At 36.0% G+C, this 13,984-nt stretch overlaps 1 protein-coding gene across 2 annotated transcripts in view; it reads right to left on the reverse strand.

Annotated features, from left to right (window-relative positions):
- csmd2 (CUB and Sushi multiple domains 2) overlaps window positions 1–13,984 on the reverse strand; it is a 285,162-nt gene that overhangs the window by 110,620 nt on the left and 160,558 nt on the right. For both annotated transcript variants that reach the window (XM_042745309.1, XM_042745310.1), the window contains exons 10-12: window positions 7,742–7,863; window positions 2,401–2,504; window positions 1,553–1,665 (exon numbers count right to left, since the gene is read on the reverse strand). In XM_042745309.1, coding sequence (XP_042601243.1) covers window positions 1,553–1,665; window positions 2,401–2,504; window positions 7,742–7,863 — 339 coding nt within the window. The remainder of the gene's footprint in view (window positions 1–1,552; window positions 1,666–2,400; window positions 2,505–7,741; window positions 7,864–13,984) is intronic.

Here is a 13,984-nt window from a genome sequence, read left to right on the forward strand (position 1 = left end):
TTTTATAATAAATAGTATTATAAAAAAATATCAAATTAAAATAATACTTTATCACTTTTTTATTTTTATTAATCATAAAATATATACATAGCAAACATTGCTGTATGACACATATATGTACAATTCAAAAAGATTTTAATGAATTATTATTATTATTAGTAGTAACAGTATTAGTAATAGAATATTAGCAACCAAATATTAGCAATTGAAAATTAGTATTTTTTAATTTTTATTTTATTTTATCTATACTATGGAAGTCAACGGCTATCAGGAATGTCATACATTTATTATTTTTGAGGTGACACGAGCTTCACATGTGACACACAGTAGTAGGCTTATTATTTATTTTTTAATTCAAAAATATTCCCAAACATATTAACATAGGCCTATCATGAACATTATCAAAGAACATTATCATTGACTTAAGAGCCTGGTCTCATGAAACTGCGTATCAATAGCACAATTCTCTGTTTGTATTTGGTGTTGTATTTATACACGGAACTGGACTTTGGCATGCACATGATATGCACCTGTTTGATTTGCATATAATATGTAGTTTTCACATGCATATGATACGCAATTTGTTGGCTAACATATAATACGCTTCTACCCCACACCCCAGTCAATTTCTCTGTATAAATAGTACACCAAACAGAAACTAATTCGTGCCATTGATATGCACTTTCATGAGACCGGGTTATGAGTTACATCGTACGCACATCTGCACTTTCTGTTTCTGATGAGAGAATCTGCCAGAGAGCAGAGTTCAGTCAGTGAGCACACACACTGAACAATCACCAGTATTTCAGGGATGACTAATCTGAACACCTCTAACTGGCCGTTGCTTTCATAAGCTCAACAGAATCGTGTGTGATTGGATATACTGTGCAGCCCTGTAAAAAAGCATCTGTCTCTGGCTCAGTGCCAGCCAGTGAACGCAGATTGGAATTCAGCAGCTGATGTGTTGTATTTTTTCTTTTGAAAGCCGCATTCAAGATCAGCTCAAAAATCTTAGGAGGCACCCCTGATGGCTATCGTCAGCTGTTTGGTTACCAATACTCTTCAAAATATCCTTTTTTTTTGTGTGTGTCCAACAGAAGGAAGAAACTCATAGAGGTTTGGAACAACTCAAGGGTGACAAAAGACCTACAATTTTCATGTCTGAGTGAACTATGTTTAAAGGAATAGTTTACCCAAAAATGAAAATTTCGTCGTCATTTACTCACCTCATGTCATTCCAAACCTGTGTACGTTTCTTTCTTCTGTTGAACACAAAAGAAGATACTTTGAAGAATTCTGAAGAACCAAACAGTTGTTGGTCCCCACTGACTTCCATAGTGAAATAAATGCTATGGAAGTAAATAGGGGCCACCAACTGTTTGATTACCAGCATTCTCAAAATATCTTCTTTTATGTTCAACATAAGAAAGAAACTCATACAGGTCTGGAACAACATGAGGGTGAATAAATGACGACAACATTTTCATTTTTTGGGTGAACAATATCTTTAAGATTACTCTGAACCCAAATGCAAAGTGTTTCCTCAACTTACCTTCATAAGAAACCTTGAAGCCCAGGGAGCCACTTGTGTCATCCGTTTTAAAATTGAGCCACATCTGATGGCTGGTACTGACCACCAGATCTGGAGTCGTAGTCCCAGACAACCTTAAAATCAAAATAAAACAGACAATCATTACAAAACGTGATTCTTCACTTTCAATATGTACGCCATCATTTGTCACCTCTGAGGGAACACTGGGAGTTCCCTGATTCCCCCGGCACTAGCCTTAGGGGTCCCGTGGAACTGGTCCATAAGGGCTTATGAGACCTGCTAATTAAGCACATTAGGCCATCAAGGGACTCTGAGTAACCAGAGAGAAAGTGCCCAGGGACACCAGGCCATTCAAAAGGAACACAATCACTTGTACACCTCCGCCAGAGAGCACACATAAAACAGCATCGATAAAACTTTATGAAGACCATAAATTTCAGCACAATTAATAACAACACACTCAGCAACGTTTCCGGAGCATCTGGTGCACAAATCTGCATTATGTGGCATCAACGTGTGATGCGCTTTTTGGAGCAGGAGTGATCTTGTTCTAACATTGAGACTCATAGTGATTGACAATCAAGCTTGGGGTATTTCTTCCATACACTTCTGCTCAGAGGGGTGATGAAATGAGATGAAATGGGGGAGGGAGGCACGGGTTAGTAAAGGAAGGAACGGCAGTGGAGGAGAGAACGTAGGGGCTGAAGAAAGAGAGGACGTTGGAGATGAAAGAAGATGGGGAGGAGGTTTATGCACACAGAGAGTAGAGTTTAATAGTGGGAGACACAGCCTGGGAGGAGTCTGAGAGAGGACAGAGAAGAAAGCAAACGAGGAACAAAAGTGCTCACACATGAAAGACTGTCCGCTGATCACCGATTACAGCTCCGTCTCCCACAGTTAGAGTATCGTAACCTCGCTCCAAGTCAAACTCCTCAAAAATCAGCTTGATCACCTACACACAGAGAAGAATCAGAGTCAGCTTTCTAAACTTGGTTAAAAAATAGCAAAGCAGTACAAGTTTTTTTGTTTGTTTGTTTTTGTTTTTCTTCTTAAAAGCATTTGGTTCATCATATTCCCCCTAGGTTTGAAAGGCCGTGAATAAATAAATAAATAAATAAATAAATAAATAAATAAATAAATAAATAACAAATGTAGTTTTCTAGTGGATGAGCAACCTAATTATAACACCAGCCATTTCATAATACTTTTGAAATCAGTAATTTTCAGATTGCACACACGAGCTAACAGAGGAGGAAAAAACTCTTTCTGCAGAAAACAAAGAAAGAATTTATGCATCTGATTTAGGAAAATGAAGAGTCAAAGGTGCATATTTCTCATTCTTCTCCAAGATGAAAACAAAACTGCAGAATTTTTGCATACAAAAGGAGAAAAGAAAGAGTTATGGAAAATTAACAATTAAATATGAAGGTTTATTGGTGATAAACAGTAAAAAGAAATACTGTGAAAAAAGTATGAATCAAAATAAACAAAGTGCAGTCTGTTGTCACTTTTCAAATTGGCTGCCACATTTCCACCAAATTCTTAATGTTTTTGGAGTGCTTGGAGACCAACTCCTAATGAAAAAGCTTATATAAATGCAAATTGCACTCTGTCCTATGGTAAACAAGCTCCGCAACAAAGAGTGCCAGAGGTGGAGTGGCAGCATTCTAGGTTTCATCCTCCTTTACCTCCTCTGAACCTTTCTTTTATCAGTCCTCCCCCTCAACGGAGGGCGTGCTGCCCACCTCGGGTGAATCCTGTACGGTATTTACTGTATGATGGTGAGTGACAGCGCTGTGGGCGGGGCGATCCTTGGCTGACTCAGTGAGTGATTATGATGCACAGGCTGATTCCAGCAAGTCAATACTCTGAGGCAGAGCATGAAACGTTAACCATCATGCCACACTAAAACCGGATTCGATAATGTTTAGTCATCATATGATTGCATCGAGGATGAAGATCAGCCTCTTAATTTAGAAAACTTCGCATAATTATCATCATGTGATTATATTACATTACATACAGCTGCCTGTGATTGAGGATTTTTATTTTTCATTTTTGTCCCAAAGCAAAAGCAAATATTCTACATGACAGGTAAAATAAAATTTATTTGAGCAAACTAAAGTATTTAGACAAATTTGTGTCATACATGTTGATCATTTGACATTTATAAAGGCAGGTGTATTATTTGGCTAAATATTACAAATGAAACATTAAAAGCAGCATTTTTGTCTTTAAACGTGGAAGGAAAAATAAATACATTGCAAATATTATATTACATTTGTAAAATACTGTTGTAAATATAACTATTACAAACACTATTAGAAATAATAATAATAATAACTATAATAACAATAACTATAACTATAATAATAATAATAATAATAATAATAATAATAATAATAATAATAATAATAATAATAATAATAATAATAATAATATTTTCTTTCATTTATTCTGACATTTTTTATTTTTATTTTTTATAAACCTATTTCATACATGGTGTAAAATACCATTCAATATATCTTGCAATATACTGTAATTAGGTGATCTTCTTTCTCTTTGAAGAGAGTATCACAACTTATCACAACTTACCCCAACTCTCACCTATAACTAAGTAAGAGTACAATATTTTACTTGAGCTATATTAACAGTTTCAATATCTCAATGACGACAGAAAGCTGAGCTGAAAATAAATAAATAAAATAAAAGCAAATACAATAAATAAAAAATGAAATAAATAAATACAACCACTGTGACTGTTATAGAGATAAATACTGACTAACCAAATAACAGCATAGAATATATAAATGAATTAATAAATAGGAATAAATCACTCCTGAGGCTCTCAGACAAAAGACATTGTGACTACTGTTTCGTAGTTGAGAGCGATAATGCTCAAAGACTTCATAGCAGGGAGCGGGACTTGTTGGAGGAACGAGGCTTTTTGTCAAAATGGAAGTCCCTGCAGAAGTGATAATACCAGTCCGCTGAATGACGATAGTGCACAGAACAAAAGAAGGACTGATAATTAAAAAAAAAAAAGAAGAGGACAACAAAAGCAATCAGCCATGTCTTCTCATGAACAACTCATTCTCTATTATTATGGCTTCTGGGGATCCTCCTTCTAAGGCAGAAACGCAGTGTCTAGACTCTGAGCTAATGTTTGTCTGTGAGCAGGGGACTCAGTCCGGTGCTGTTCCACATGCTGCCTTCCCTGCAGAATCCTATCTGTTTCTCTCATTTATTAGTTCCAAGTTCAGCCGTTTTCCAGCACCCGTCATTAGGCACCACAGTTGACATAAATAGAATGGACATCTTTGAGAAGCAAGAGCATCTTTAAGTGTAGCTCCAGGGAATCTGGTACTGAGGCATTACAGACTCGGCTCCGTCTGAACTTCAGTATCTTACTTGTTTTAGTTGATTAAACATATCACACTGCTAACCAAATGTCACTACATTTCCCTTGCACTTCATATAAGCGCTTCAGTCGTTTATTAAATTCATCCACCAAATGTCAACGTATTTATTGTGTTAATGGCATTTTAGGACGGAAATACGATTTTTACCATGTTTGGAATAAAATGACAGGGCCTGTGGTTTAAACCACATGCACTTTTAAAGGCCCATCCAAATTATGCTATAGTATGTACATAATTTGCAATGTACATATCTCTCAGTCACTACTATTAAAAGTCTGGTATGAGCAAGATTATTATTATTATTATTATTATTGATAGATATTAATATTTTATTTAGCAAATATGCATTGAATTGATCAAAAGTAATAGTAAAGATATTTATAATGTTGCAAAAGATTGGAAACTGAACATTCAACATGAACAGATGTTTCTCTTAAAAATAACATAAAATAGCACTTAATTTTGATATTTACTCTCCATATCCAGCCTTATACAAAGTATGCTGGGAATTAACAATCTCTGCCAAAATAAAACAACATAATTGAGCCAATTTTTTTAAAATACAGTAAATAGGTAGCCTTCTTTCCTTTTTTTTCAGCTTAATCAGGTTCTCAGTTCAAGCCTCAAACATATCTTGTTTTTATTAGTGAAATGTTCTCAATATTCTCTAATTTTTATATAACACTGAACCACAAATTCTTTAATAAAATATACACACCATTTTTAATTATCACCTTAATTTTCTAAATGAAAGTTACAAGATTGATTTTTTTATTACAGTGTATTCATCAAATAATCCTAAAACAAAATGCATCATAGTTTTCTCAATAAATAGATAGATAGATAGATAGATAGATAGATAGATAGATAGATAGATAGATAGATAGATAGATAGATAGATAGATAGATAGATAGATAGATAGATAGATAGATAAAAGATAGAAAAGATAGAAAATTCAGCTTTGCCATCACAGAAATGATTGGATTTTTTGTAATACATTAAAATTGAAATCAGTTATTTTAAATTGTAATAATATTTCACAATATTACTGTTTTAACAGTATTTTGAATTAAATAAATGCATTATTGGTGCACATAAGAGACTTCTTTCAAAAACAAAATCTTACTGGCCTAAACTTTTGAGCAATAGTACATAAGTACATCATCTCAGCACCAACTGAAACTGAAAAAAAATAAAATAAATAATAATAATAATAATTTAAAGGGTTTCCCATACATTCCTATATGCCCTTTAGGTCATTAGATATTTAACTAATCTTTAACTAATTCCCGAAAAGCTAAATATGAGTAAAGGTTTTGGCAAGCAGGTTTGGTGTCTATAATCCCAACAGTTCTCCTTAAATATTCATTATGCATCAAGAAATGCTAAATGATGTCAAACTCTAGCTAACTGTGATGCTAAAGGCTTTAACAGCTGCTGGGATCTCTCCACACAGGCTTTGGCTCAGGCAGCAAACCAGCTGCAGCGAAATCAAAAGCTCATTGTCAGGTACATTTCATACGGCCCCGGTTCTGCCTCAGTCTCACAGCTAACCTCACGTCTTTTCTGGGTACTATTGTGTCAGAACGAAAACAGAATGTCATTACGGTTGTAAAGAGCAAAAACAGCAATATTCCATCTTCATCTGTGCCCCGCTCTCCAGCTGTGATGGTGTGAAGCAGAACTGTCCTTTACACACAGGATGAAATAGCGCACTGGGCGGCAGAGAAAAAGCAGGGGGCACTGACAGACCCACTCTACCCCATTCCATTTGCCCTCCATCTCTCGGTCTCCTTCTCTCCCAACTGAGTCATGGTGATGAGGGGAGAGATTTGTAAAGCCATTTATTTGAAACTAGATAAGGAAAATCTGGCAAGCGAGTAAGAAAATGGCCTTGAACTCGATGCCAAAGTCATGACACAGACAGCGCCAGTTTTTGTCTCTACTGTGGTATATCTGCTCGAATGTAGTTTTCGTTATCTTCCATTCACCTTTAATATAACGTCAGTGGTTCAATTTATTTTTTTTTATGAGTGTGTAGATATCTGTATATTGAACATCGTCTATCAATATCTGTGTATCCTTTCCCCTGCAATTAATAGCAGGCCCACATGGAAACTGTGGCCACAGAAAACTATTTAAATTTCCTTAGGGAAATTTACAAAGTTGCCCCCTGTGTATTTGTTTATTAAATAGTTTGGCTAATTTGAAAATGCCTTTAGTTTCCAATAACATTAGCTCTATGTTGTGCACTAATATTCAAAAGTTTGGGGTACGTTTTTTTTTTTTCATTATTATTACAATTATTCAGAAAAGACAAATTAAAAGTGACAGTAAAGACACTTATATTACTGAGCATCAAATCAGACACTGAAGACTGGAGAAATTGCTGCTGAAATTCAGCTTTGTCATCACATAAATAAATTATTAAATAGTACTTTAATGGTATAATACTATTACATAATATTACTCATGTTACTAATCAAGTGAACGATTCCATGGTAAGACAGTTCTTTAAACTCACTGACCCCAATCTTTTGAATGGTAGTGTGCATTTTACCATATTTAAAATCAGATTTTACCATTAAATCAGAACAGAAAAGGTGAGAAAAAAACAACAAAAACAAATCTATGGGTTTTGCCTGGGCCTGATTATTATTTCACTTCAAATGACATTTCCTAATACCCAAGTGTGAAGCTACGTATGCTTCCACAGCGTGTAGAGCTTACGTGAATATACTAGGTATGTTTTTTGGAAGAATTTACCTTGGAAGGGTCCGAAGCTGTGATGATCCAGGTGCAGTTAGAATTGTTGTCATACTGTACTGGGAAGTTTGGGGAGGTGATGATGCCGCTTGGGCCACGGAGCTGACCGCCACACATAGGAGCTGAAAGAAGAGAGACAAATCATGTAGTTTGACTCTTCAAGGAGTGAAACATCTCATCTATAAAAGATTAAGTTAAGTTAAGTTAAGTTAAGTTAAGTTAAGTTAAGTTAAGTTAAGTTAAGTTAAGTTAAGTTGTTTAGCTCCAGGGAAAGTTTTAGTTTAGTTTAGTCACTTTAGAGTAAACCTAAAACGAAAAGCAAAACACTGCTGAGTTCAACAGACAGACTCACAAGAACTATTTTTCTAGATATCACACATACTATACCCAATCCATACCACTTTCAAAGGTTGTGATTGGCTTGTGGGCCTACAGACGGAATGTAACAAAATCTTAAATTATTAAAAAAGCACACGTATACAGGTTTAGCCTTCGGCTGCAGTCAATATTTCGCCCTTGATTATTGTTACCTATCTCGGGTTGTTGGTTTTGATTGGACCGGCGTGTGACCTGAATGTTCAGTGACCTTACCGATGACTTGTTGAGTGCTTGACTTTTCTGTGACTTTTCTCTGAGTTAAAGTGACTCTCTCGCGGCCTCCAGGAGGACTTTAAATACCTCCTCGAATGAAAGCACTCGATGTCTAATGAGAAGGGAGGGCACAGCAAGCGTGTTTGCACTAAATGAATGTTTCTGCAGGTCTGGGACCAGCTGGAGCTTTTAATGAGCTATGTCTGAGGTGAGCTCCTCAGGGCCTCCCCTGCCACACACACACTCGCAAAGTTTCCTCAAACACTTTAAGGTGGGCTGACATTAAAGAACAAAAGTCTTTGGAATGTTAATTAACATCAGGGCCGGCTGACCCCAATTTTCACCTTCACAACATAATGTGTGTTGTCTGCAGCTTTCTGCTTTAAAGGTTTGCTAAAAACGCATCATTGATAGCATTTTTGTCAGTCATCATACATATTGGGGTGTAAGAAATTCTCAATGAGAGCACTTCTGGGATCATCCTAACTAATATTTTGGGCATGCATGATTATAATATAAGGTAAAAAATACATCAAATTAAATCAAAAATCAAAATAAAATTAAATTAAAATCAATTAACCATTAGAAAAAGATTCTGTTTTGTTGTATTTGGTTGTCACACAGAAACCTACCTGCAAATAACCATCATATAACATTCTGCAGAAATTTATATTTAGGTTTCACACAAAACTCTCCTAGCAATGTTCTGAATTGGTTCTAAAAATATAAAAGGTAACATTTTAGTTTAGGGACCAGTTCTCACTATTAACTAGTTGCTTATTAGCATGCCTATTATTAATATACTGGCTGTTTGTTAGTACATTTACATTTAGTCATTTTGCAGACACTTTTATTCAAAGCGACTTACAATTGAGGGATACATAAAGCGATTCTTCTTATAAAGAACAGACACAGGAAGGGCTTGCAATACCAAGTTTTAGACATTGTTCAAATAAGTACAAGCTAGAAAGAGTATGAATAAATGAAGATAAATATATATATTTTTTTTATGATGAAGTCAAGTAGCTTCGAAAGAGATGAGTTATCAGCTGTCGCTTGAAAATTGTCAGGGATTCCGCATTCCGGATAAGGGTGGGAAGATCATTCCACCAGCCAGGAATGGTGAATGAGAATGTTCTGGAAAGTGATTTTGAGCCTCTCTGTGACGGTACCACTGTGTGTTCCTGTGGCTCAGTGGCATTGCGTTAGCAGCGCAAAAGGTTGTGGGTTTGTTTCCCAGGGAACACGTTACAACATAAAACATAAATGTTAGCCTGAATGCACTGTAAGTCGCTTTGGATAAAAGCATCTGCTAAATGCATAAATGTTAATGTAAATAAATGTACCACTAGGCGTCGCTCACTAGCGGATCTCAGACTTCTGGAGGGGATGTAGATTAATTGTAGTGAGTGGAAGTAGGCGGGTGCTGAGCCTGTGGCTGTTCTATATCCAAGCATCAATATCTTGAACTTGATGCGAGCCGCAACCGGTAGCTAGTGCAAGGAGATGAAGAGAGGTGTAACATGGGCTTTTTTGGGCTCGTTGAAGACCAGTCGTGCCGCTGCATTCTGAATCATTTGTAGAGGTTTGATTGTGCTTGATGAAAGTCCAGCCAGAAGAGCATTGAAGTAGTCCAGCCTAGAAATTACAAGGGCCTGGACCAGAAGTTGTGCAGCATGCTCCGTTAGAAAGGGCCTGATCTTTCTGATGTTGTGCAATGCAAACCTGCTAGATCGAGCAGTCTTTGCAATGTGGTCTTTGAAGGTCAAGTGGTCATCAAAGATTACACCAAGATTTCTGACTGTTGATGGGGTAATTTTAGAAGAACCTAGCTGGATGGAGAAATCATACTGTAGAGTTGGAGTGGCAGGAAAGACAAGAAGCTCAGTCTTTGCCAGGTTGAGCTGTAGGTGATATTCTTTCATCCATGCTGAGATGTCCAACCGGCAGCCTGAGATCCTTGCAGCTACCATTGGATCATCTGGTTGAAATGAAAGATAGAGCTGTGTGTCATCAGCATAGCAAATGGTAGGAGAAGCCATGTGCCTGTATGATGGGACCCAGTGATGTTGTGTATGTGGAGAAGAGGAGGGGTCCAAGAACTGATGCCTGAGGATCCCCAGTGACAAGTTATTGTGCTTTGGATACCTCCCCTTCCCAAGCCACCCTGAAAGACCTACAGTACCAGTGAGATAGGATTCAAACCAGCAAAGTGGAATCCCTGTGATGCCCAGTTATAGGAGGGCAGACAGGAGGATCTGATGATTGACAGTGTCAAAAGCAGCAGATAGATCTAGCAGAATAAGAACTGATGATTTGGAATCAGCTTTTGCTATCTGCAGGGCTTCCGTGACTGACAGTAGCGCAGTCTCAGTTGAATGGCCACTCCTGAAACCTGACTGGTTAGCATACAGTTTGTTGTTCTGTGAGATATACAATGATGAACTCTTTCGAAGGTTTTCACTATGAATGGAAGGAGAGAGACAGGTCTTTAGCTATCTGTAAGTGAAGTGTTTAATGTAGGTTTTTTGAGCAGTGGGGTTACCTGAGCCTGCTTGAATGCAGTGGGGAAGGTGCTTGTGAGGAGATATGTGTTGATAATGTGTGTGAGTGCTGGTAAAAGTGTAGAAGAGATTACTTGGAGGAGGTGTGAGGGGATTGGGTATAGAGGGCATGTTGTAGGGTGGCTGGAGAGGAGAAGTTTTGATACTTCTGCCTCAATGAGGGGACAGGAGGAGAAGATGGGAGTTTTAGTGGTGGGTGTGTTTGGTTTGAGGTCCTGTGTGTGTTGGGCTGAGAATTGGCTATTGATTGTTCTGGTTTTGTCTGTGAAGAATGTGGCAAAATCATCGGCTTTAATAGAAGTGGTGGGAGGTGGTGGAGGGGGACAGAGGAGAGAATTAAATGCTTTGTAAAGATTATGTGCGTCTGGGGCGCTGTTGATCTTGTTGTGGAAGTATGAAGATTTGGCAGTATGGACTTCAGCAGAGAAAGCAAAGTCTGCTCCATACTCTTTATAAGTACCGAACATATTCTACATTCCTTAATCCTTCCAAGTACCTAAACTTAACTATTTTACTAACTATTAATAAGCAGTAATTATGAATTGATTGAGGCAAATTTTGTAGTTAATAGTTAGTTAAAATGGACCTTAAAATGAAGGGTGACCAATAAAAATAACCATTAGATAACACTGTATAGAAGTTCTTGTTTGGTTGCCACAAAAAAAAAAAAAAAAAAGAAAACAAAACAACAACAACATTAGATCACATTCTTAAAAAACAAACAAAAAAAAAACATCATTTAACTGCATCATTCCATGCAAGTTTGCATTTAGTTCTCACACAGAAGCTTCAAAGTTCTGGAAATGTTAGTTTATGGGAAATTAAATAAAATACAATAAAACAAAAAGTACAAGTTCTTATTTGGTCGACACCTACACTTAACTGCAACATTCTGGAAATTTAAAGTTATTGTCTATAAAATAAAACAAAAATGACCATTAGATCACATTTCAAGGTATTATTAGACTGTCACACCCACACACACACAACATCTGGAGTTCTGGAAATGTCAGTTAATGGTTATAAAAAAAAAAAAAAAAAAAAAAAAAACCTTTAGTTAACATTCTGTATAAGTTCTTATTAGGCTGTCATGTAAAATAACCTCCCTGCAATGTTTTGGAAATGTTAGTTTAGGGTTATAAAATAAAGCACACAAAGTGAAGTTCTGAGAGTCTCAAGGAAATTGGTACCAAGATAATGTTGAAGGGACTGCAGGGATTATATCTCAAAATCAATAATGAACCAACATACTCTCCAACATAATAATCACGCTATTAGAAGAAGATATGTACAGTATTAGCAGGGGCTCAGCTGTGAAACAGTCCAAGTGCATTTAAGTTGAAAGGACAGCACTGCAATAAGATAATTATTTAAAGTTCACCTAATTCAGGCTGAATTTCGACCAAATTAGATTCAGGCTAACAGTTCCAAGACCCTGGATTTACCAACACACATTTCAAGTGTCGGAAAAAGCCTTTGATAGACTGAATGAGAAACTGGGGAGTTTAAAAAAAAAAAAAAATAATAGACAGGGATTCAGTTCAAAGAGTTACTTTAAGCCACTGGACCAACAACCAGCATTTAATCGCTGTTAAGACTTCAATATTCAACAAACAAAACTCATTGCTCATGATATATTGTGTATTTCAGGTTCTATTAAGGACTGAAAATTGATCTGACTTCTAAATAGCCAATACAAAAGACACAAATGTATTTTATAGATTTCTTGTGAAAGTCCCAGATCCTTTAAAATCCTGCAAATCACGGAAACAACATTTCTACACACAGAGAGAGAGAGAGAGAGAAAACCTCAAGGACACACTATTATTATCGTACTTTTTATGCTAGTATTTATGTATTTAGCGACAATGATTTATGAGCTCTTTTTCTGTGGCACCATTACTAATTAGTCTTATGATTCAGGTTTTCCTGGAGCATGCAATTAAAATGGACCAGTTCTAAATAATGGCCTGGCATTTAGTTTGTTAAATCAATGAAACAACACAAATAATCATTCTCCACATTAGTGGTGAAAAGGAGCAAGTGATGAAGAAACAGGTTCTGGGGAGCAATAGCTAAATATCAACACTTTTCACATGAGTAATGGGGCTGATAAGGGAACTTGGTCCATCTGGTGATTCAGACAGTTTCCCAATTCCAGGTCCATTTTCCCTCTTTCCACAAGCCCACAGTGATGTGCCAAAAACTGATCGTTAAATAATCAAAAACAAAGGCAACTGGTGCAATCCATCACAAAGCTGTCCAACTAACTTTCTCCCGAATATTGTCATGCCTGAGGGGTCCACGGTGGCAAAGGCCACTGGTGGTGTTAGAGACGGGATATGTAACTCTAATGAAAGACTAATAGTCCACAGAAATTAATCGATATGAAGTAGAAGTGAGCAGGTAAAACTAAAGCTTTGTGTGTGTTAGCCTGTTGGTGTGGAGCTACAGTAAGAAAAGCTGTGTTCGTAGGACAGCCTCAATGCTCCAAATAATATATTAAAACAAAGTTTATTACTCAAATGACAAATCTCAAAAAACTCTATGATAACACAAGTAGTTCTTATCTCTGGGTAAGATGTAAATGCATACTAAAAAAAGGCACATATTGTGTTTTTTTTTTTTTTTTTTTAAATAGCTATTTTCTATTGTAATATAATTTAATATGTAATTTATTCCTGTGATGGTAAAGCTGAATTTTCAGCATCATTTCTCCATATAATTCTGAAATAATTCGAATATGCTGATTTACTGCTTAAGAAACATTTCATATTATCAATGATGAAAACAGTTGAGCTTAAAATATTTAAGGAAGCCATGGTACATTTTTTTTCCAGGATTCTTTGATGAATAGAAAGTTCAAAAGAACAGCATTTTGCAATTTAATGCATCCTTGATAGATGAGAAACATTTATTTCTCTCCAAAACAAACAAATAAATGAAAAAAAAAAAAGATATATATATATATATATATATATATATATATATATATATATATATATATATATATATATATATATATATATATATATATATATATAATATATTTACTGACACTACATTTTTTTTGTGTGTGTTATTTTTT

Source organism: Cyprinus carpio, chromosome B19 (assembly GCF_018340385.1).
Source record: "Cyprinus carpio isolate SPL01 chromosome B19, ASM1834038v1, whole genome shotgun sequence".
NCBI lineage: Eukaryota > Metazoa > Chordata > Actinopteri > Cypriniformes > Cyprinidae > Cyprinus > Cyprinus carpio.